The sequence below is a fragment of the Plodia interpunctella genome, chromosome 28, assembly GCF_027563975.2.
Source record: "Plodia interpunctella isolate USDA-ARS_2022_Savannah chromosome 28, ilPloInte3.2, whole genome shotgun sequence".
In the NCBI taxonomy this organism is placed as follows: Eukaryota; Metazoa; Arthropoda; class Insecta; order Lepidoptera; family Pyralidae; genus Plodia; species Plodia interpunctella.
The window spans coordinates 2,754,493-2,779,488 of record NC_071321.1 but is presented as its reverse complement, the minus strand read 5'-3'; the positions used below and the strand labels follow the sequence as shown (position 1 = coordinate 2,779,488).

The 24,996-nt window shown below is 34.8% G+C and overlaps 1 protein-coding gene across 7 annotated transcripts in view; it reads right to left on the bottom strand.

The window, feature by feature from the left end:
• Syt7 (Synaptotagmin 7) overlaps positions 1-24,996 on the bottom strand; it is a 348,961-nt gene that overhangs the window by 62,116 nt on the left and 261,849 nt on the right. Inside the window, exons 1-2 of one of the 7 annotated variants that reach the window (XM_053765758.2) lie at positions 6,699-6,970; positions 3,685-4,038 (exon numbers count right to left, since the gene is read on the bottom strand). The exons of 4 other annotated variants lie outside the window; for them this stretch is intronic. In XM_053765758.2, coding sequence (XP_053621733.1) covers positions 3,685-3,806 — 122 coding nt within the window. In that variant the 5' untranslated portion in view covers positions 3,807-4,038; positions 6,699-6,970. Of the gene's footprint in view, positions 1-3,684; positions 4,039-6,550; positions 6,566-6,698; positions 6,971-24,996 lie in introns of those variants that run through there. 2 more of the 7 variants (XM_053765757.2, XM_064436895.1) reach the window with 2 other exon arrangements.

Genomic DNA, 24,996 nt, shown 5'->3' with positions numbered 1-24,996 from the left:
ATTTGTTCCCTACGTAATTTGCTGGTCTACACAAGACGTGGCCGTACCAGCGCGGGCGGCACTCCTGGTATTTGTCTGCTACGAATCACGAAGCTGAAAACTGCGGCGAATACGCTAGTTTGTCACACGGTCCAGCCTCGCCCACGGAGAATTGTCATCTCCGTGACTTGCTTACCTTTTATGCCGCTTGAACAAGGGTCACGCTTCACTGCCATATCCCAAGCAGAGGCTGAGGAAGCAACCGGGAAAAGACTTAAATAAAAGAGAACTAATATAAATTGCTTATAGAGATGGACGTATAATTAAACTCAGCAATAAAAATATTTATTTTTCAGTGGAGATCAAGCTTTAGGTCCTAAAACCCAGCGAGCCGCGTGGAGCCGCGTGGTCACGTAGGTCTAAAATGCTATTACACACATTTCTTCCCTGAAATAGGCGTAATATCCTTTACAGCTTTACTACATATTACGTTATGTGGGTAGTACTGGCAATAATATTATATGTTTGTACATATAAGTGAGAGGAAGAAATGTTTTATTTCGGCAAAAAAAAAAGTTAAAGTTTTTACATTTGTAACACATGTACAAACTAGGGGAGAATCTATGCCGAAAAGGATGCCAGTTCAGCTTAGTGCCATGACTGCGATCACCATTTGCCACAGCGCCGATTTTTCAGCTTAAATGAACAAATATAATTTTAAAAAATACTTATATATATAAAAGTTGGCATAACATAAAAAATCAAATTGAAAATAAAGATTATGTGTTTGGAGAATATTAGTATTTACACAATTAGTTTTATTTTGGTGGTGTAATGGTTAAGACGCCCGTCAATTAGTCAACAATAGAATTGCCGAGGAGGGTCGACGTCAGGCGGGCCGGTTGTAAAATCACAGTGGAATCTTTAAAATTTATACGATTTTATTGCTTTGTGGCTTTACGACCCCGAACGCAATTGGAAAAAGCAGAAATGAGACATAATTGCTAAGTCATGAAGCTAAGCTCAAAAACTATGCTCAATTTTAAATTTATAAAACAAAGTTATAAACAAATAATAAATAAATAAATATATTAGGACAAATCACACAGATTGAGCTAGCCCCAAAGTAAGTTCGAGACTTGTGATATGGGATGCTAACTCAACGATACAATATTTTATAACAAATACATAAATAGATAAACATCCAAGACCCGGGCCAATCAGAAAAAGATCATTTTCCATCATGACCAGATCGGGATTCGAACCCGGGACCTCTCGATTCAGAGGCAAGCACTTTACCACTGCGCCACCGAGGTCGTCGAAAGCAATGGTTTTAAAACCAAATAAAACGTAATAAATATCGCACGCTGTAAAAATGATTTAGCACAAGAAGATGCTTTTGAATCTTTTATACAAGAATTTTACTTAAAAGCATAACAGACAATAATGGACATCGTGTAAGTTAAAAAGTAATTTGTTTTTATGGTCCTTTTATTTAAATTTATGATTATCACTTCTGGAACTCAATTTTTCACGATTAATTGAGATAATAGCATATTAGCCGGTGTGTGGTTTCCGTCCTAGAATAGAACCACTATATATTCTATCGTGCAATCGCTGAACTCGGTCAGATTCCGACGTGAATGCATGAGAATGTAGTAGTTTATATTTACTGCAATGAACAAATTACAATGTAGGTAATAAAACCTACAAAACAAAACAAATGTTACAATAGGATAGTTGACAAGGTCAGAGAATTGTAAAAAAATATATATAGTCTAGGTTAAATAGATATATGATCACTATGATGATTCATAGACTGTAACAATGCAGTTGGATCTAAATACCAAGATTTAAAGTTAGTTGGAAAGTCCATTTAAAAAAAAAAATGAAATTATAAAAACAAACTCTACCATCATAAAAAACTAAAATTTTGTAACAACTTTTATTAAGAAGTCATCACCATAAACGTAATATTTAATGTAGCTGTCGAACAAACACAACTTTCTTAGCGAACATTTCAGCACGTTGTGACGTCACTTGTTCGTGACATTTAGTGTGGTGCGTTTGGACGAGTCCAAAAATGTGTGATTTTATTTTTGACATATCTTTGAAAGTATTGTAATTATCACAGTATTTTTTTCACTGGTGTTTCTAATGATATAAGGGCCTTCGAATAGCCATCAAACAAAATTTGTCAAATAGCCTATTGTGATTGAGTTTTGATCACAATAATTGTTACAAATACAAGATTGTTACAAAAATGTCATTTTTGCCGCAGGCTTTTATTGTCGTCAAAGAGATCTTATGGCATTTAACGTCTGACAAAAAACCCATGTCTGTGCTGTAAACGGTTGAGGAGTTCCATCACTGGAGCCGATCCGGGCTGCACCATCAGGTCATGCTTACCATTACAATGCAAAATAAGTAACAATTTCGGATGCTCTTTAGAAGGTTCTCTATGTGTTATCTATACTATTATTATTAAGAGGTAAGCGTTTGTGAGTTTGTATGTTTGAGGCGGGTAATCTTCGAAACTACCGAACCAATTTCAAAAATTCTTTCACAATTTGAAAGGTACATTATGCAAGATTGCTATAGGCTATATTTTATTTCAAAATTCCCAAGGAGCCGAAGCCCCGGGCAACATCTAGCGTGTTATAAGTTAACTTACAATTCTACTTACTCGATAAGGTCGTTAGGTTCAGCAAATATTTCTGTAAGGATTCTGTAAACAGATTCTAATCAAATATAGTACGAATGTAACGCAATTAAAGTCTTGAAAAATTTTTTGGGGTGATACAAATACAATTCTCTCAAAGGCTTATCAATTGCTATCCAACGAAGAAACGCAGCTAGCGTTATGGGTACTTTTGAACCGGGTACAATTCGGGGTGGCATTTTTGATTGACATTGCAATTATAATTTAAAAAAAAAATCTCTCATGCGCACGTATAGATAGAAATCTTGGAAAATGTATCTTTCTAATGGTGAAACAATTTTTAAAATGGGTCCGGTAGTTTTGGATATTACCCGCCTCAAACATACAAACTTACAAACGCTTATCTCTTTATAATAAATAGTATAAGATAATTGACCCCATGCGAAGCCGGGCTCGGTCGCTAGTTTTTTTTTACAAAAAATTGGTTATTAACTTAAGTGAAATCTCGTAAAAATGAGTCACATTACTAAACACCGACGTAACTACTTAAGTACTGGTTTGAAAACAAAAACAGAACATTTCAAAGATACATATCCGTATGACCCAGTTTCAGTGATAATATTATTCTCGTGTTCTTGAAAATACACACGAGATAAGTATATTTTATACTTCCAGCTACATAAAAACGTTTTTGAGTTTTGTGTCGCTTACCCCCACCCGTCTGCCTCAGCTCCGCGTATTACTTTTGTTAGAGAAAAGGCATATATGTTTATACTTTCAAATTCCAACAAATTGTTTTAGAGTTTTGTGGACTAAACAAAATATTTTGTTAATGCCACGGCGGAACGGCTTGTTCCACTCGTCTGCCTCAGCCTCGGGTTTTTTGATTAGTAGGTTGAGGTGATTTTTAATATAGAGATAGTCGAAGAGCTGGAATGTGACATACTACTTCTTGCCGCGAGTAGAGGCGCGTTCAAGAGCTCGTAAATTAATATTTATTTTCTAAAATCGTAAATTAATATTTTTTAAAAAAATCCACTTACCTCTGTGCATAGTACTCGAAAAAAGCGACGAGTATCTCAATAGAGCGTGTCATGGCGGCCCACATTTCGTGGGGCTTGCATTTTGGATTGATCAGGGGCAGGCGAGATGGTCCGTCGGACATCTAGACCTTACATTTCGCACATGTTTGTAAAACAAAAAAAAAAACTTTACAATCCACCGAAAACACTGGCCAGTTAGTTTGTTAAGTTTTAATTTCACTTCACTATTCGAAATATAAAGTAACACAATCAAAATGTCACTTTTAAAATTCAGTACCGGTTCAGTACTTGGGGTAAAAAGTCGTAACCGCAAATTTGACACTTTTTAAATCTTACGTTCTCTTATTTGATATTCTGTAAATTCAACATACATTTTATTTGCTAGATTTATTTAAGTGATTACAAATCATATTGAAAGTTCTTTCAACACGCGGTATTTTTCGAATAAAATCGCTTATATAATGGTAAATTAACAGTATTGTATACATAAATAAAATATATTCGTTCAATAGAATGGCTTGAATCCACGAAAACAAAGCATTCATCAACCACTATCATAAAGCACCTTTTAATTTGGGTAATGCACACTCCATATATTTGGGTCACAGCGGTATCTTGTATCACAATGGGGACAAACCCCAATAACTTTTGAATAACAATGAATCCATAGCGGGATTATTATAATGTGAATACATGAATACAATACGGAAGATTTGAAACTCATTTGAATCTGTCTTCAAAAGGTTTTCATTTGAGCCAAGTTCGTCCTCATGATGGTCTTTTTTAAGCATTAATCAAACATTATTTATGAGATTTTGTATGTGATATATATAAGATACTAAGTTATGTAAGATCCCGGAATATTTATGAACTATGACTCCCAAAGGTAACATATGGTGTAACAAATAGAGACATAAAACTTTTGTTATGGATTATACAAGTGTAGTTTGATAGCAATGACATTGTACTAATATTTTTTTTATTGACGTTGGAATATTATTACAAATTGAAGAGGAACATCGTACATAATATATTATGTCAATAAAAATGTATTAAATAATTGCTCGTAAAATTAATTATATTTGTTTAATGAGTTAAAACGCTAAGTATTTCAATATGTAACATCAAATATTTCATTAACGATAATTGGTATCACATAATATTAATTTAACAAACGTTAACAGCTTTTCATCAACATGTATTACGTAATAGTGTTGATAATAAAAGCAATTACTTGAGTGGATTATTCATTATTTGTGTTTCCAACAAGCTGCGTAGTTTCGACGACACGAATGGCATAAGGTAACCATGTTTATTTAAATGCCTATATGAATAGGGATAATGGCCTGGTTGGTTGGAAGCCTGGACCAGCTCGTCCACTATTAGGTACATTCATTTATCAATTTATTTATCAACATAAAACCTCAAAACTAGATTCACAAGTTGAAAGCAGCTGTGACATCCCCACAGCTCGAAGCCAATCCAGACGATGGTCAGACAGAAAAACAGTTAAATTCTCGAAGACATTGCTGTGATTGGCAGAGCAGAATTAAAAAAAAAAATAATGCCGAAGCTGAACTATCTGACAGAAGATAAAGCTTGATAAAAGATTTTATTAGATAGTAAGTATTGGTAGTGGTTTACTATCTTACAAAATCTATATTTTGTAAGATATTAAACTACCTACACGTACCTATCTAATAAAATCTACTTTTGTGACTATCATGACCATCGTAAACATCGTTGTGACTATTCACAACGATGATTTTGATGGCCACCGATTTCATTTTAACAAATTGTGGCAACTGCATCAAATACAACAATATAACACTTTATATAATAAAATTAAAATTACTTAGTATAGCACAATCGCCTGCATATTTCTAGTTAAATTGGTAAAAACAAGATGGTGGCGCAAAATGTACGGTCGAGACCAGGTTTAAATAATCCTTATAAAAAAATTGGAAAATGTTTTTGAAAAGAAAAATTAACCTGTGCCTACAAAACGTGGGTGATATTTTTTATTCTGACAAAAGAAAATATTTTTTTCTTGATCAACAATCATATTGGCCTTCATCTAACGTCTCCAATATGGACAATTTTATAATACTATTTCTCTTAACCTTTCCGAGTGTACATAACATCGTTTCAATATGCAGGATTCTTGTTTCGTCTTCGCTAAGATGAATATTTATGAATGATTCATTATTCATATCCTTCATTCCTTATAAATGAATCCTTTTTCGATTTGAACCAATGGAAATATAGCAAGACTTTGCCTAAACAAACACAATTTTCGAGCATAAGTCGATGACTCGTCAGCCCGTATCTGTCAGAAAGGAAAAATGAAAATAACCTTAATTTTGCTTTACTGACAGATAAGTAATACAAAGATGTCAATTGTAAATTCAATTTTCTTTCTACAGTATTTACAAAATCATATACTTAACATTATTTACAATTTATATAGATAAATTGTAAATTATGTTAAATATATGATTTTTTGTTCCTTTAAAAACAATAATGAAATATCTATTTTATATATTATTATTAATTATCTAAATTAATTTTTATTAATTATCTAAATCTCGGTGGATATGCTTATAATGTATATATATAAATGTATTTTATATAACAAGAATTATAATTATTTCTACTTAAGACATTGAAACCAATGAGATACTACTATTTTTCTTTTTTACACAACTTGTTCAATATCACAGTTCAATCACAGTTACTGCAATAAAGACATATGAATTGGAGTTTATGAAATTTAAATGGATTTTTTTCTACATTTAAAAAAAGATCGAGATCCCAAATAGATGCAATAAAAAGAGATATCAATAAGTGGACATCAAAAGGAGACCTTTTACCCTTGATAAAGGTAGGTCCTTGAAAATTGATCCGTCCGTCGACACTACGCTACTCGCACACCTACGCGGTCGCAGCCGGCAACAGGTCTACTGACCCGTAAACTGTATTAAAAATAAAAAAAAGTGTATCACTCATCCCACCTAAAATTAAAAAAATAATAATAAACATGTTATCAAAAAATTACACTTGTTGAGTTACAACAATTCTGTATCGAACCTTAAAATTTTCAAATGAAGAACGTAAAATATTTTCTTCAAATTAGAATATTGCGTATCGGATTTCAAAATTTGAATTCGGAATATTTTATTTTTTTCGCGGAAAACAGGCGCCGGGATGCGTTAAAGACATCCAGCCGGTGTTGTCGGACTGGCTCGTAAGCGGGATAGCGCATGCCCGCTAGTAAAATTGTACTGAATCGGACCAACATAAAATGACTACCCTGCCCCCTTTTTGCTTGTAATTTTCCAATTCCCAACCGCTTTTCCCTACATGGTAAGAGGTCAGCTAACACTGGCCGGATAGAGCGTCAAAAGGAGCATAAAACCACACGTAAAGTAAGGTGAATCCACAGTTGGTCGTCTCTAGAGATTGGCTTGATAATTGTATCGAACACTGCTTTCAGTATCTCACTTTGAGACTTTATCCTCAATCACAGACATCTTTTATTTGACAGGATTATAATGCGATTGTCGGAATTTTCTCGGGTTGTAAACCAGCTGTGTAGGCGTCTTTGATTATTTTAATTAAGCAGATTAATTGTAGGTATTGTTTTTGCCTTTTTCAAAATAATACGATGCGAAGAATTATCCTGATTGATCTAAAGCCTATTTATAAATGTGAAAGGAAGTTTGTTTGTTTGTTGCCTCTTCACGCTCTATCTGCTCAACCAATCTTCTTCATAAAATGTAGCTTGAAATACGTAGAAGGACATATATGGTACCTTTCATCCCGGAAAATTTAATGATCCGGTGGGAAATTCACGCGGCCGAAGCCGCGGGCAAAAGCTAGTTTTAGATAATTACAAAATATTTTCTAGTCACGTTCACAAATCTTATACTTCCCTTAACGCCTTAACATTAATATTTCAACATTGCCATATAAAAATCACTTATGTTTTCTTGCCATGAGATTCCGATACAACTTTGTATTGTCTGATACAAGTACGCCTACATAATTCTCCAGCTCTCCAACTAACTCCACGCCAAAAATCACCTCAATCCAACACTACGTTTTGACGTGAAAGACGGACAAACAAACTTTCACACCGCAACACTCGAACGAATACTGTGAGAGACGTCTCGAAAAAAAATTCAACAGCGACTTTGATTTCTACTTGTTTCTACTTTTATCTAACAATATTCAAAGACTGGGCCAATAATATTAATTAGTACAGTCAACAGAACATCGACTACTGTAACACTTTATTGTTTTAACTTTTTATTTTTTACATTACAGAACTCTTTCATTCTGTTTGTCCATTATGTTTCTTGATAATGTCTTGTCATAGTCTTGTATGTCTCAAATTGAACTATTGCTTGATGTCACTCTCTAATGTCGAAGGACGAGAAAAAGGCTTACTTGACGAGAAAAAGTGCCTGTGAAGGTCTAATTTCTGAATAAATGATTTGAATTTGGACTAAAATAATAATTTTATTGACCTATTTATCAATTAACATAGATGTATGATTATTTATAGGATCCCCAAATATTTTAACTTAGATATACAGAACATAATTGCATTGCAAACTCGCCTCTATTAACAAACCTTAGATGTTCATGCGGGGTAACTTGATGTGCTGTTGACGTACGAGTATGTCTAAAATCACAGACAGATTGCCAGTTGGTGAGTATATCTGTTTAGTATCTAATCAATATAGTGCCTATACGTTTCCTACAGTCTTAGGCTAACATACTATTGTCGAACTCAGTCAGATGCCAGTGGTGCTTGTACATTGCGTGGTTTGTGTGAGAGTTTTAATTTACCGCAATGACAATACCAGCAGTGTGAACCGTATCTGACAAAATTTAGAAGAACTTAGACATCCACGGGTGAATGTGTAGTGGTCCTATAGTAGGGCGGAAGCACACGCCACTGTTTGTTATTGTTTTTCTTAAACTATCGATAGTCTATCGTAACGCTATCGGTATACTATCGAGCGGCAACACTAAGTCTGAAATTACTGCAAATAAAAATTCTAGATTGAAAAAAAAACCTGTTTTCTGTTACGTACGCTGCGTCGAATGGATTTGTAAAGTTTGTTATGGGTTAGTTGACAGTTGAAAGGGTAGGAAAGTGGCTTCCAACAGTGTTTTCAGCCAATCAATATTGTGTATACATATCTTTATACTTCGGTTGGAAGTCGGATTTGCCAGGTTTACAATTCAACTTGGTGCAAAATATTTTTTTTAGTATGTATGATTTTTTTTGTCTTTTAAATTTTATTATTGGCAGACCATTGACATACCCTTTAAAATTTATCATAATCGTACCAACGGTTCGTAAGTTATCGCGTTACAAACAAACATATGTAACGCGATAACTTACGAACCGTTGGTCCGATTTTGATAAAATTTAAAGGGTATGTCAATGGTCTGCCAATAGAATTATTAAGTTCGTGGCGCAACAAAATCGGTTATGTCGTTTTTGAAATATTCACAATTTTGTAAAAAAAAATATTGTGTTCGCGGCAAACAACTAGTTTATATGTAGTGTTTTCATCACAGACATATGCGTTAACCTTATATTTTCTGAAATTGTTAATATTGTTGCGCTATGTGAGGTGGTCGAGAAGTTAATACTTAGGTTTATATAATAGACAAGCTGCCCGGCCCGCCCTCGCTGGGGTAAAATCATAGTAAATTACACACCTAAACCTTCCTCACGAATCACACTAATAATTTTTAAAAACCGAATCAAAATCGGTTGCGTTGTTTTAAAGATCTAAGCATACATAGGGACAGACAGCGGGAAGCGACTCTTTTATACTATGTTTTATCCCTTTCGCGTCTGTCCATGTGAACGCAATAAACTCAAAAACTACCGGACGGATTTTTGTACTGTTTTCACCGATAGATAGAGCGATTCCTGTGGAAGGTTTACCCGAGCGAAGCCGGGACGCGTCGCTACTTATAAATAAATTAAAGCAATATTCGACACGACTTTTGACAGGGCGCTACTCAAGCACACAAAAGTCAATAATGAAAATTGGACACGACTTACAAACTTTACGGCTCGCGTTCTCAATTTAATTCTTTATTTTCAGGGAAAAATTTGTAATAACTGATTAGACTAATAAAATTTTCATCAGCGGAAATGGTTATATATTAAAATACATTTTTGTTGATAGAGTTACTGTAAAGGATATTTTAACTAGCTGTTACCTGCCGCGGCTTCGCTCACGGCAAACGTGGTATGATGTCACTTTTCTATCTATAACAATCTACAGACAAAAAAATACTTTTTGAAAATCTACTTTCCAACCAACTTTAACTTTGTCATAATGTAATAACATAACATAACATAATCCCTAATTATAACTATTTTACCTGGATAATACATATTTTTTTCGATTTTTATTAGACGCACAAAGAGGGGTGTTATAAATTTGACCGCTAGGTGTGTCGGTCTGTCTGTGTACGTAGCTCATTAACGGGTGGACGCGTTTTTTTTATTTATTTGATAGCTAATTTTTATGCGGTGGTTCTTAGATATGTTTGATCAAAGTCGGTTCAGCCGTTCGAAAGTTGTAGCGAAGTGAATATTGAAAGTCGGGGGGGTTCTTTAATTTGTCTAAAAATAATCTTGTTTCTTACTACAGATGAGAAGATGGTGGATTTCGCTTACCTGAAAATAAAGAAATGTGTGATTAATTTTAATTTAATAAGTTATAATAAAGTAGTTAAGTTTTTCTTACGGGTAAATATGTGTCGATCACAAATGATCTGATAACTAAGAGCGGGTTGCACCAGTCAACTTTGATGTTAACTTTAAGTGCAGAAAATCAAATTAAAAATAAAGTCCGCCATTTTGTCTAAACTTCAGTGGAGGGGAGGTTAATGTTTGGTTAAAGTCAACATCAAAGTAACTGCTGTAACTCAAAAATTCTCATTTTAAGTTACCCCTGGGGGTTTCGGGAAAATGTTTTCCCATTTTCTTTTTTAGGAAGAAATTGAGAAAATATAACCTCACTTTTGCTACGTAAATATCTGGCGTCGTCGGATCGAGCGCATGACAATTTTGCATGAATCTTTCTGCCGTAGTTATAGGGGCGAGTTTCCAATAAATTTGTGTAAATTCATGTGCTATTTTTGTCTGTAATAGACTTAATACAACTACCGATTTGCTGGTTAATATCCAATTTAATATAATTAGTTCTCATAACAAAATTTTGCTCATAAAATAGGCAATAGGCAATTAAAATATCCTCAAGGCAAAACCTCCTATAAACCGATGAATTTAAGGCTTATTTTCGTCTGATCTTAAGTGACTGGTATTCTGATTACGCTATTATGTCCATTCTGACCGTCATTTTGGTGTTTTTTATATATTTTACTATGTCATATAAAGTAAGTACTTGGTTTTTCGTACATTGATAAAAATAGACGGACAATTTATTTTAATTCTATTACATATATGTATATATGACTTAATTATATTTATATCAACATAGATACCTTATCAGGAATTGCAATGGGCGAGAGGGAGTTAGACTTCGTCGTGTATTTCGTCTTGCTCATACAAAATTAAGGGTGCGTTTACGTTAAATATAATCTGTGCAGAAAATCGCAAAATCCGCAATTTTGTTTAAATGAGCTTTATTTAAAGTAAACGTCAAAGTAGACTGATGCAACCGACTCTACGAAATCCGTATTATAGAAATACACGAGAAGAAACGGGACAGAGCGCTATGTACATCTTTTGTCCTTCATCGAGTGTCCGGTTTTACAACGCACTATAGGTACTATCCTGTCGCTGTGTTTGAAATGTTCTATCTCATTTGGCTACGATGGCTCCTTGTGTTTTTGATAAGGAAGTAAGTAGTACATTTTTTTACTCAACAGCTTGAAAGTGAAGATGCATTGTTTGTATGTATTTATATTTAAATAGCTCTTGCCCGCGGCTTCACCCGCGGCTTCACCCGCGTGCATTTATCTGCGAAAGCAGAACAAATGATTTTCATAGAAAGTTTCACCAATCATTATAGTCATTTGTGGGTTGATTTTTGAAAAAAAATCTACCCTATGTTTGAACGGAAGCCTTTAACTATATGAATACCAAATTTTATCAAAATCTGTCCAGCGGTTTAGCCGGGAAAGCGGAACAGACAGACTTTCGCATTTATAATATTAGTATGGATTTTTGTAAATAGACCTTCGAACTCATAGAGAAGCCATTTTATGTATTTTTTTTTTTCATTGCCTAGTACCTCTCATTCGACATCCCAGGGTCCTATCATAGGGCGGAATCACCTCTTCGTGCTACTAGATATTTTCAAAATCCTGTCTGCGCGTCGTTAAATCTGTGTAGCTTCCGACATTTTCTCCAGAGACCGACTAAGCTTGTTAATATGGCAATTCATAATAGATTGATTATAGTATGCTCTATTTGGTTGTTCAATTATTTTGATTAAATATTAGGTATTTCGGGGACCTGAGTGTTTGTTAACCGAAAAGCCACAGGTTCGAATCATACTCGTGCCACATGAATTTTTACAACAATCTTGCTCATTAATGTTTTAAGATTGGCTCAAGTTATTCGATATATAAACTAAGTTTTGTTATGTGTTGTTCCCGCCATATCCAGCGTTCTAAGTAATGTTGATGTTTTGGTCGTGGAATCACAAGCAAACATTCGGTCCAGTAGATTTTGCGTTAAAGAATAACAAACATACATACACACATTCTCACAAACTTTCTCATTTATAATATTAGTAGTACCATAAAGCATTTTACAAGTGGCTTCATTAACTTTGGTAGGTAGGTACTACTGACACAATGGGCTGGTCTCTGTTAATATCGACGACCTCGGTGGCGCAGTGGTAAAGTGCTTGCCACTGAACCGAGAGGTCCCGGTTTCGATCCCCGGTCGGGTCATGATGGAAAATGATCTTTTTCTGATTGGCCCGGGTCTTGGATGTTTATCTATATATGTATTTGTGTTATAAAATATAGTATCGTTGAGTCAGTATCCCATAACACAAGTCTCGAACTTACTTTGGGGCTAGCTCTGTGTGATTTGTCCTTGTTTATTTATTTATTGATTTATTTATTTATATCATGGATTTAATAAGTACGGAGTACGTACTAAATCCATGGATAATATATAAGTCTGTGGTCTCTGCCAGTCAAAACTTTTTTTCACTTTATTTTGATATGAAGAGTTATTACAATAAAATTAACTTGGTGCTAAGTATTACTAAATTCTAGATATTGATTGCCGAAAATTGACACAGTATCCTGTGATCACACAGCCTTTCTCACATTTCAATCCGGAACACAACAATGCAAGTACTGAAAAATATCTACGTATATTCCTAATTTAGGCACGTCACAAGTTGTGCTATATATTCTGTCCTAGTTTTCACACTAATTATCTACCCGCTAATGATAAGCCTCGAGCCGAGGTGCGCAAAAACTTGGACAGTTTTAAAAAGTCCAATGGTTAAAAGCCTTGAAATAATAATGCTTCTAAGCTGGTCTGGTAGTGGAAGAATAACGTAGAATGTGCCAGCTACTTTTCTTCCCACGCACAGTAAAAGTCAATTAAGGGAAAAGCTATAAACTGGAGATTCTTCTCATAGACGATGGGCTCAACCTAGTCAATATATTTCTTCTCCATAGTCGTATTCCTCGTGGCTGAGGGTCGTGGTCATTACGTGGAATTAAACACACAGAACAACTTTCTTGGCATTAGTAATGGAGTGGTTTGCCATTGCCTTCTCCATTTCACACACAAGTTAATAATCAACCAGTGTGCAGGTTTCCTCACGCTGTTTTCCTTCACAGAAAGCAAGTGGTGGTCGATGTAAACTACTATACATGAGTCAGATTGGTATACCCATGTGGCACGAGTAGGATTCGAACCTGGGATTTTCGAACCACAGGCGGGCGTCTTAACCATTACACCATCACCGCAATATATTTACAAATTATAAAACAATGTCCTATGCCGTATCTGTCTGTATGTCAATCTATTCCATCGATGACACATTATTACCAACTAGCGGCCCGTCCCGGCTTTGCTCGTTTAAATACATAACAAATTATACACCAACACCTTCCTCTGGAATCACACTATATATTGGTGAAAACCGCATAAAAATCTGAGCATCAGTTTTTGAGTTTATCGCGAACAGACAGACAGACGCGACAGTAGACAAATAGCGTGATTTCAGAGAAAGGTTACTCGAGTGAAGCAATGACGTGTCGTTAGTTAAATCCAAATTCCACCGCGCTGTACAGGTAATCCTGGCTTTCGAGTTTCGCAACTCACGGCTCTGTCCACCCCGTGAGGGATATAGACGTGATATTGTAGGATATATATGAAATTAGTATTTTCATTAATGGACTGTTTTGGTTAATAACCATTGAACATATAAAACCGCGAGACATCTAGAAATAATGTGGACAGTTTAAAACTAATGGGAAAGTAGATCTTTGATGGACACTAAATTCGCCTCTTGATGAACAGTTAAAAACTTCTAAAACAGACAGTTACGTAAACATAACAGTTACGTAAAAATGATAATTATTTTAAACCATAAACCAGCTTAATTCAAGTCACACATTTGATTTAATTCAAGTCGCCAAAAATATTGATTATAATAAATGCGAAAGTTTGTGAGGATGTATGTGTCTATGTACGTTTGTTACTCTTTCCCGCCAAATCTACTGGACGGATTAGGGTACTTTTTATCCCGATATTCCCTCGGGAGCGAAGCCCCGGGGCGCAGCTAGTAGCTTCATAAAGATTCAGACATCGTTTCAGAGTATATGGATGGTCCTATTTTAAGGCGGGAACCGCATGCGTCATTGCGTCTCTCATCATCGCGTGTTCTTGGTTGCATTCGCTGTTACGACGACACGTAGCCTGGAGTCAAGGTTAAAAATAAAACATGAAGTAATAAATAAAATTAAATATAATTCCAGGTTACATTCTACCCATGTACTAAATTTCATTAAAATCTGTTTACTCTAGTAGATTACGTGAGATTAGGCAACAACATTAAAATATTTAAACTTTTGTAATTATTTTAGTGGGATTCATCGGACGAGGGAACTCAAAAATATTTTGGATTTCTCCACATCTTGCAGTCACTTCTACTAGCCGGTTGCCATGGCGACGAAATCGATTGATGTTACCGCCTATACACCTCTCTTTCGCACCTACACTCACCTGTATACAGGTGTCTCGCTCTAACAATTATTAATTCAAGTACCAGTACAATTATTGTCTTAATGTAAACTTTGTAAATGCTTTTTTATATATTAGTTATGTATAAGATATTAAAAAAATTGTATACTTATTATACATTTATAGTTTTATTATACATATGTATTTATAGTTTTATTATATATATGTATTTAAAACTTTATTAATCAAATATAAAATTGTACAAAAGAACTTAATGCTAAAATCATTCTGTTTGAGTCAACCTATGCGATAAAATACCCTTAATAAATTGTCTAAACAACATTGAAAACTGCATCAAAATCCGTTGCGTTTAAAAAGGAGAAAGCTCAGAATGTGTTTTATACTTGTATAGTGATATTAGTATGCAAGTTCTAACTATTGAACTGATGAGAGTCACATGTGTGAGCCAAAAGTAGGTTAAGTCACAGAATATGATTACGTCTGAGCCTCTATGGCCACAAAATGTTGAGCAGAATTTAATAAAACATGTTAAATCGTGGTGGACATAAAGCTTATATTACAGGCGTGATACAGACAGACACATGTGCTAGTTATAGTCATAAACTTGAAAAGAAACGAGATTTTTGTAAATGTGTATATTCTATATCATTTTTTCGTCAGTTCTCGATCACAATCATAATATGTTTTTCCGTTTATACCTTACTAGCTGCACCCTGGGGCCTCGCTCCTGTAGAAATTTCGGGATAGAAAGTATGCTATGTGTTATTCCAGGTTGTTTTCTACCCGTGTACCAAATTTCATAACAATCGGTCCATTAGATCACGCTTGAAGAGGTAACAAACAAACAAATTTACATTCGCATTTATAATATTAGTTGGTATTAGGATACTTTAGACCGTGTACATGTGTAAACATTGTTGTATAACTGAAAAAACGACCATTATGGCATGATAGGACTAACACTGTCTTTAAGCATTTTTTCTCAGCAGTGGTCATTCCGATATTGTACATGTGTAAACATTGTTGTATAACTGAAAAAACGACCATTATGGCATGATAGGACTAACACTGTCTTTAAGCATTTTTTCTCAGCAGTGGTCATTCCGATATGCTATTAGGTACTTAGTAGTTTGTAGCTTTGGTAAATTTTATTTAATTTCGAATATGACGCGATAAAGTGTCTGTGAAGATCTAATTTCTGAATAAATGATTTGATTTTGATTTAGTATTATTGATACAAGCTTTTATATTCATCAACGAGAATTTATTGCATTACGTACATTTACGTGACAAAAAAACATGTCCGTGAGGTAAACTCTTGAGGAGTTGCCTCGTTGGGAGCCGAGCCTGGGTGCACCATTAGGTCATGCTTATCATAATAATGCGTTGTCATCTAAACGTGTATTCAAAATGTCAGCTCGATCGGTTGAATATATTATTTGCTTCAACATTGAGTTACGAGTTCTGGATGCCAGCCGAACACACATATTTATCATCATAGATACATATCCACTAATAAGCCAGCCATTCTTCAAGCTTCGCAACTCATGGCTCTGTCTATCTCGTAAGGCATAAAGATGTGAACTCAGCATAAATTTGCCACTCGATTGTAATAAATAATAATATAATATGGGACATTAATGAAACGAAGTCATTAATTATATTGCGTCTAGAATATAATTTTTTACGCTGAATTTACAAGCGGGAAGGCGGTGGCGTAGCTAGTCACCGGCCCAGGGGCATAAATAGATACGGCCCCCAATTCAACAAAATAAATAAATATGTATGTACAAATCACACAGATTGAGCTAGCCCCAAGGTAAGTCCGAGACTTGTGTTAGGGGATACTAACTCAACAAATTTATGATATAAAATCATACATGTATAGATAAATATCCATGATCCAGGTTAATTTTTGATCAGGTCAACTAAACTCTTTAGGTTTCGCTATGTTGCCATAATATGTGTTGTTACACAAGTAAAAGGTACCTATGGACGTTTTTGTATTCGTTTTAATGACTAGATGTTGCCCGGGGCTTCGCTACCGTGGGAATTTTGAGATAAAATATAGCCTATAACAATCTTGGATAATGCACCTTTCTAACGGTAAAAGAATTTTTGAAATCGGTTCGGTAGTTTCGGTGATTACGCGTCTCAAACTTTCAAACTCACACTCACCTCTTTTTAATGATTGTATATAGAAATAGTTTCTGAGGAACAGATTACGGAATGAGTAAAAATTTAGCATAAAGTAACTAGTTTCTATTCTAAAATTCGGTGACTTTTCAGGAACAATCAGGACAAAAACCGGGCGTAAACCCATCTATGTACAGTACATGACTACGTTATCCAACATAACAAGACGAAGTAATGCGAGGAATGTCTGCTGTCGCCCCATCTCTTTTACTCTTCAAGTAATGTCGAGGCCAGTTATACTCGTATAATGCTACGAATGTTTAACAAGCTTTTATTAAACTCGTTTGTATATTTTCTCTTTCGTCTGACCGTGCTGCCGGTTCAATCATTCGTTCGTTCGTTCATTCTGGGATTATGACGCCTCATAACCTTAAAATTTTGAAGTTTCAGCGGATTCAAAACCGGACTGACCACTGACCCTACTATCCTTGGGAATGCATGTCAGGCTTTTATAGATAAACAGCCTATATCCTCCCGTCTATCTGTCACGCTTTCATTGGTAAATTTGGCTAAATTTAGAATAGATTTAATTGATTCTTCTTCATAGTTGTATTCCACATGGCTGAGGGTCGTGGTCATTAAGTGGAATTAAACACACACAACCACTTTCTTGGCATTAGTAATGGAGTGGTTTGCCATTGCTCACTCATTCTCCATTTCACACACAAGGTGTGCAGGTTTCCTCACGATGTTTCCCTTCACCGGAAGCAAGTGGTGCTCTATGAAAATTACTATACAGGAGTCAGATATATATATATTACTATACAAACTTATATGGGAGCTTTAGATCAACACGGGCGTCTTTACCATTACACCTCCACCGCTATAATTGATTACCCGAGGTAAATCCTCTAACCGCCTTATACGAAGTTAAAGCATACTTTGAGCTAAAGTATGTACCGTCACTACCGCACTTGATGGTATTTTAAATTGACAGAGAGAGATAAAACTTTAGTTATTAGATATTTACAATAAATGTTAGTTATCCTGAATGTTAAGCTATTAATAAAGTTGATTTTTGCATTTGTCGTAAAAAGAGAAACGAAACTTTCTTAATTCAAAACCAATACGAACTCTTAATGAAAAACAAAGGTGATTTGCGAAGATTTCCGATTGTTTTCCGATAGTCATAATCGAGTACTCGATTACGCCACTCGGTCTATCGGAGTAGTATCATTAATAACTGCATTTATTCCAATACTGATCGCTGACCTAGATTTTCGTTAGTATATTACTCTGGAAAATATGTGTATTAAGTAGTTATTGTTCATGCTAACGAAAAGTATAAGAATTAGATATGTAACCATTAAACTAGTCTGTTAATTTTCTCGTCGTCACAAACAGTTCCACGTTGGGCGCCAATTAGCAATTTATTAAATGGCACCCAACGTGGTACTTACTGTAAACGTTTTAGTAATCTAATAATAAGTAATCTAAAACGTTTACAGAAGGTAGTTCATACAAACACTAAACATTATCAGCTGCTATTAGAAATTAGTAGCAAGTTTTATTTTATATTTTTATTTATTTAATATTAATGCTAATTGTAAAAAATATATCTAACAAAATTTTGTTAACCGCCATCTTTTCATATTTTATGTAACAAACTTCTAATTTGTTGTTGCTTTTTAGTATTTAGTTCCAAACTCGCTAGATGTCACTTTCAAAGACAAAAACTATTCCATTAACGAGCTAGATGGCGCTAAATCCAAATATTTTTTGTAGTACGATATATTTGTCATAGATGGCGCTATATGAAAAAAACTAAAATTGCACAGATATCAAACCATAGATGGCGCTGGCCACCTTCAAATGGAAAAGGCATTTCAGAACGCCTCACAATTCAGAAGTTACGTAAAGTATCTTTTCTCTGAAAATAAGCCATGAATATGGAAAAGTATATCGAAATGTTGCCTAGTTTATGGACGAGATTTTTTGTGTTTTCCGTCGGAAATGTCGTTGTTTTTCAAAACCGAATTAGATTTCCCACGACTGAGGATGGTTACATTTTTAGGACCCTGATTTGGCTGTTCAATTCCTTTATCGCATAAAATGTTTGACGAGGGTACATACAGAGGTGTGTAGTGGATTTTAGAATTGTAATTCTTTATTCCGACCAGAATTTCTAATGTGTAACATATTTCGTGTCATGCAATAATATGTGTTCACATCACCTTATCATTAACGGAGTAATTTACTTACAGTTTATCCATGAAAATATTGCAATTACCTCTCTTTAAACAACACAACGTAAAAATTGGCGCCTGCCTCGTTTGTACAAAGACAATATATGCCGACCGGCCTAGTTAACTTTTTAAAAATCGAGGTAATGAATGCCGTAAAAGGAATTATAAATTGACAGTTGACAGCTGTCAGTGAAAATAATCGGTAATGTAAAAAAAAATGTGTGTAAAAATAAGTAAGCTAACAATACCTTGTTGTAACTTTGTGAATGGTGCAATCATGGAATTAGTAGGTACTCCGACGAAGTACACTAAACTAAATCCATGTGCACTCATGGATTTAGTAAGTATAAAGAGTTCGTCTATCTATCTATCTCATCTAATCCACGTAGGTACCTACGACCTGCGATTTTAGTAATGTCATATACCTATCTCGATGCTGGTCTGCCGACATTTTCCTCTATTCGAGGCCTATGTTTCTAATTATGTAATTTGTTTACCGTATATTGTGTCGATACTAACTTTGTATGTGTAAAATTATAGCAACCCGCGAAAAACCTTCAACCTTCCTCAGGAACCACACTATCTATTGGTGGGTAGTCGTAAAAAGTCATGTCAAATGCCTTTAGGCGGCTTGAATAAAACTCACTCGCTCGATGATGGAAAAAACCGTACAAAAATCCGTCTGGTAGTTATTGTTGATTTTATCGTGTTCATACAGACAGACAGATTCGCCACAAGTGGACTTCTTTTCATAAACATAATAAATGAAATAAAATGACTTTATTTCTGGCAAATAATTTAATGTAATATATAAGGATATAATAAAATTTAAAATAATACCCATATACTAAGGACCAGTTCTATAGTTCATTCACAACACAACCGGTTAACGACGCCATCTTGACGTATCGACAAACAGTCACCATAAATATTGTTCACTCGACGACCTCGGTGGCGCAGTGGTAAAGTTCTTGCCACTGAACCGAGAGGTCCCGGGTTCGATCCCCGGTCGGGTCATGATGGAAAATGATCTTTTTCTGTTTGGCCCGGGTCTTGGATGTTTATTTATATATGTATTAATTTATAAAATATAGTATCGTTGAGTTAGTATCTCATAACACAAGTCTCGAACTTACTTTGGGGCTAGCTCAATCTGTGTGATTTGTCCTAATATATTTATTTATTTATTTATTATTATTTATTACTCGAACCCGGCGGCGTCCCGTACTTTTGGTGTACAGTCAACAGCACATCAACCTACCCAAATTCATTGCAAATTCGTCACTATTACCGCGCCATAAAGGTTCATGCAGGGTCGCTTGATGTGCTGTTGACTGTACCGGATGTCGGTCCGCTATGCCGGCTGTACACTGTCGGCAAACAGTTGGCTAAACTTATCGGTGTCGATGTATTCAGGGTAAATATAGTTCTCATACGAATTATGTAACGTTCACCCGACTTCGCCGATGATATATAAACCCATTATTTATATTTATTACAATACATATTCGGCATCACGTCTTATTCCCTTGCGGGGTAGACAGAGCCACAAGTTGTGAAACACGAAGGCCACGTTTAACTATATATATATATGCCTATGTATGTGTTTTTTACAAAGCTTTATTCAATTTCACCTGTTTAGTGTCTTTGTATATAAGAGCCATGTACTAATTGCTCAGTCGCACACCGTAGTTTTGACGTCCGTCGACAAACAACGCAAAAGTTGGGAGTTTCGACGTACGTTAACGCACGTCAATGCTCCAATATTGAAAAAAGCAGAGGACAACGCAATGTACTACATCAACGCAACGACTGAGCAATGGGGCGTAGCTCTTCTTCTTCTATCTTTCAAGTTAAATTTCACCTACTTCACACACTTCTTATACAGAGTTGAAATTTCACATTTTATGTTCGTGGGGCATTATAATCGGTTCAGTCGTTATGGAAATATTCACAATTTCGTCAAAATTTATTGTGTTCTCGAGGTCTAGTTTATTAAGGTTTTACCCGAGCAAAGCCGGGACGTTGCTATAATGCCATAAAAAATAAAAGTGAATTTGTGTTCTACTTAGATAAGTTAATAAAACAATGACCATTTGATCAAGCAGTTGTTACGGTACCCTATTTAGTGAAACTAATTTCATTAACCCTTAAAACTGCGGCTTAAATGGTCTTAACCCTTAATCTAGCTACACAAAAGAGGAGTGGTCCTTTGTGACTCACAGTTCATACAGATGGCCAACATTCACAAACCACTAAGAGCATAGTACTAGTATGTACTAGTGGTATAGTATAGTCACTCCTGAAACACAGAGTGATTTTCACTCTAGCTCAGGGTTACCTGAAAAATATAAAAAAAGTACAAAACATACATGTTAATCTATTTTTGCACTTTTTTATACATATCTATAGGTATATTGTAATATAGCTGTTAAGATATTTGAATAAAGATTTTATTTATTTATTATTCATTAGTGTAATACTATCACCACAAGAAAGAAATTCCTTCATTCATTTTACCCCGGTCCTTTGAGTATTGTATGGAGATAGGATAGGCCTATATTTTGATAATATTAATGCCAAACTAATAAATTAAGTATCGACTAACAACAAGGTATTAAAATATTATGAATGCATTAAAGTACAATGGTACACATGGATGAGTTATGGCTAAAGCGCATTTCTTTGTCTCTTCAAGTGAAAGTGGATAACTGTTATCTTTAAAAAAAAATACATATTTAAAAAACTCCCCGCTAGAAAAGGCTCTCATCAGCTAGAAAAGATCACCCGGTTCCCATATTAGTCAACACACATTTTCCAAACATAGCTAAGTATGAGTACACTATAAATTAAGTATATTCTCTTTCAACAAAAACTAGATCAAAATCGGTTCAACCGTTTGAATGCTACTATGCCACGGACAGACATACCGATAAAATGACACGTTAAATTTATAATCGCCTCTTTTGTCGGGAGTTTAAAATCGGTATTATAACTGCATAAATTCTATCCATACATAACAAAGTCCACTGTCGCGTCTGTACTCTTTTGAGTTTAGTTTAGTAAAATATAAATTCCTACTTTATAACGAGGTTACACGTAATATTGGCGACGTATGGCGCGCTGAGTCAGCCGCAGACTTCCAGCAGTTTTGCAAGACATTTCTGTTGGGTATTTAGTTGGACGCACGGAGTGTCTGTGTGTCAGGCGCCCTATTAAGAAACGGGGCTACCGCGGATCATTGCAATCCGTTGTTTAAATAAAGACCTTTATTTGCTATTCTCTTAACTCTGATTGGTTCAAACGGGATTTTTTAATGAGTGAATAAAATTCGATTAACTTGAAGTATTTAATCAGATATTTTCAATTATTAGGCTTAATGGAAAATATAATTTTTAGCAACACACGGGCGATAGATTCATCTGAAATAATATAATCAAAAATGTTGATAACAATGAAGATTTTGCCCCCACGACGACTGCTAAATTACTGACTTAAATAAAATAAAAAATATATCAATTTGGAAATCTTAGTTTAAATATTTAAGAAATGGAATCAAGAATCTCTATGGGAAAATTTTCTATACTGTTTAAAAATTTAGGATTCTTATACGAAAAAAAAATAAACATATACAAACAATTCTATATACAAGGGAGAAATCTAGTCTTCTTAATAGGTCAATTAATCTAGCCTCTAGGAATCTAGCCTCTACCTATCCCTGTGAGAAACAGTCGTGATAATATGTATGAATGTATTAAAACTATGAATTTAAATTCAACACTCATGCATGAGCAGTTCTTTAAAAATATAACTGTCCAAAAATATCACACATCATAAATATGACTGAAGTTTTTTCCAATGGTTCATACGGAAAGGTATGAAAAAAGTTTGACTTGATTTAATAATGTACGCTGTGACAGAACAAAAGCTTGCAAACAGTAAAAAAATACCGTTCACATATCATATTTCAACGCAAACGTAACACAAGAAAATAAAAATAAATTACGGAGATCGGATGCCATTGGAATTATGCGTGTGGTTCTCAAACTGTCAGTATTTTTTTTATCGAAAAGAATCAATAACATGTGTATAATTTATTATCAAGAGTTTGCGACTATAGCCTAATTAGTTATACGAAGAAATTTAGTAACGTCCACTTTTATACAAATGTCGAAAAGTAAAAATGACAAGTATAAAATTTTTAGGACACTTATTAGCATACTTTTGACAGTAATTGTTATTTGGACAAAATTGTCAAGGGAAATGTCAAGTTTTTTAATGCATGTATTGACGTCACAACGAAATTTAACGTTTATATCAAAATTACTAAATTAACAGTCACGAAATTAGAACTTCTCCCGGGAGAAGTCTCTAGATAACCTGGAATCATTCTCTAAACTTGATGACAGAAGATGACCAGAAGTTATTGGCGTCGAGAAAGTTAGGCCAAGTATATTTTGTCTCTATAGTAGTAAAATCTAGACAGATTATCAGAACATGACTTTTATTATATGTCATATAATTTTTGGCATGTTTCTCTTCGCCATCAGTCTCGCTGTCAGACAGATCGTTATGAAAATTAGGCTTTGCGAATGAATAACGAGAATTAGTCACAAATAAAAACCTTAAGGCGAGCATTCCAGACTCGAGATTATAGATTTTTTGGTCCCACACTTCGTGACAAGTAACTACTTCTTCTGTTTCTAAGGGTGCCTCTCCAACTAGTGAAGATTAGCTATTAGTATTCTTAAGTCCATTTTGTCTTTAGCTCTGCGGAAAAGCTCAGCTGCGCTCGCTATCCCGGTCCGTTCTCGGATGTTCCCGAAAAAAATTGTAAACACTTCACTACTTACTAAAGAAGTAAATCAGCACTGAAATATTGAAAATGCTGTAAAAAGAAATCAATCGTTTTTTTCTTAATTTAACCATTGTTTAAATTCTCTTAGCTTGAACGAATTATATTATTGATTATTCTTTAATTCAACACGAAAACATGTTTGTGTAAGTCATGCCGAACAAACAAGACATTATTCCAGACACCTCTTAGGAAATGCATTACGTAACCCACACTTTGAGCACCACTGGGACATAACAGCGGGTTATTACGTGAATGTCTACAAAATGTCCCATTTCCTAACTTTCTGTCTGACTCAGCTTTGACATACTTATTTCAATTGCGTAAGGGGTAAATTAGCTTGGCAGATTCACAATTGTCCTGATAAAGATACTCAGTTTTGGAGAATGTCGAATTAGGTGCAATAAGAGCGATTTATTTCGGGGGCGAATTTGAGTTGAGATTTTGTGATACTTTCGGTAATACGGTTGGGGATACTTTAAAAAAATCTTTTGACATTTAGTATTTTACCTCTGCTCAGATAATGCTCTTGATCATAAATTCTTTTCATCGGATTATAAACTTTGACGTAGGTAAAATTTATGTTTATGTCAAGTATTCAATTTTGAACGTTGGTTTGTACTACGAATAGTATAAGGTCCGTAGGATCCGTCTGTGTTAGAAACTTAGTCGAGTGAGCTTTATTCACGGACCAAATATAGAGAAAGACTCGGTATATCTGTTCAGAAAGGGGTAGAGTCATATCGTAGTGGCTTACTCCACTCGTCTGTCACAGCCCCCCGCTCATCCTCTTTTTGTCAGAGAATTAGCAATAAGGCGTGTTCTCT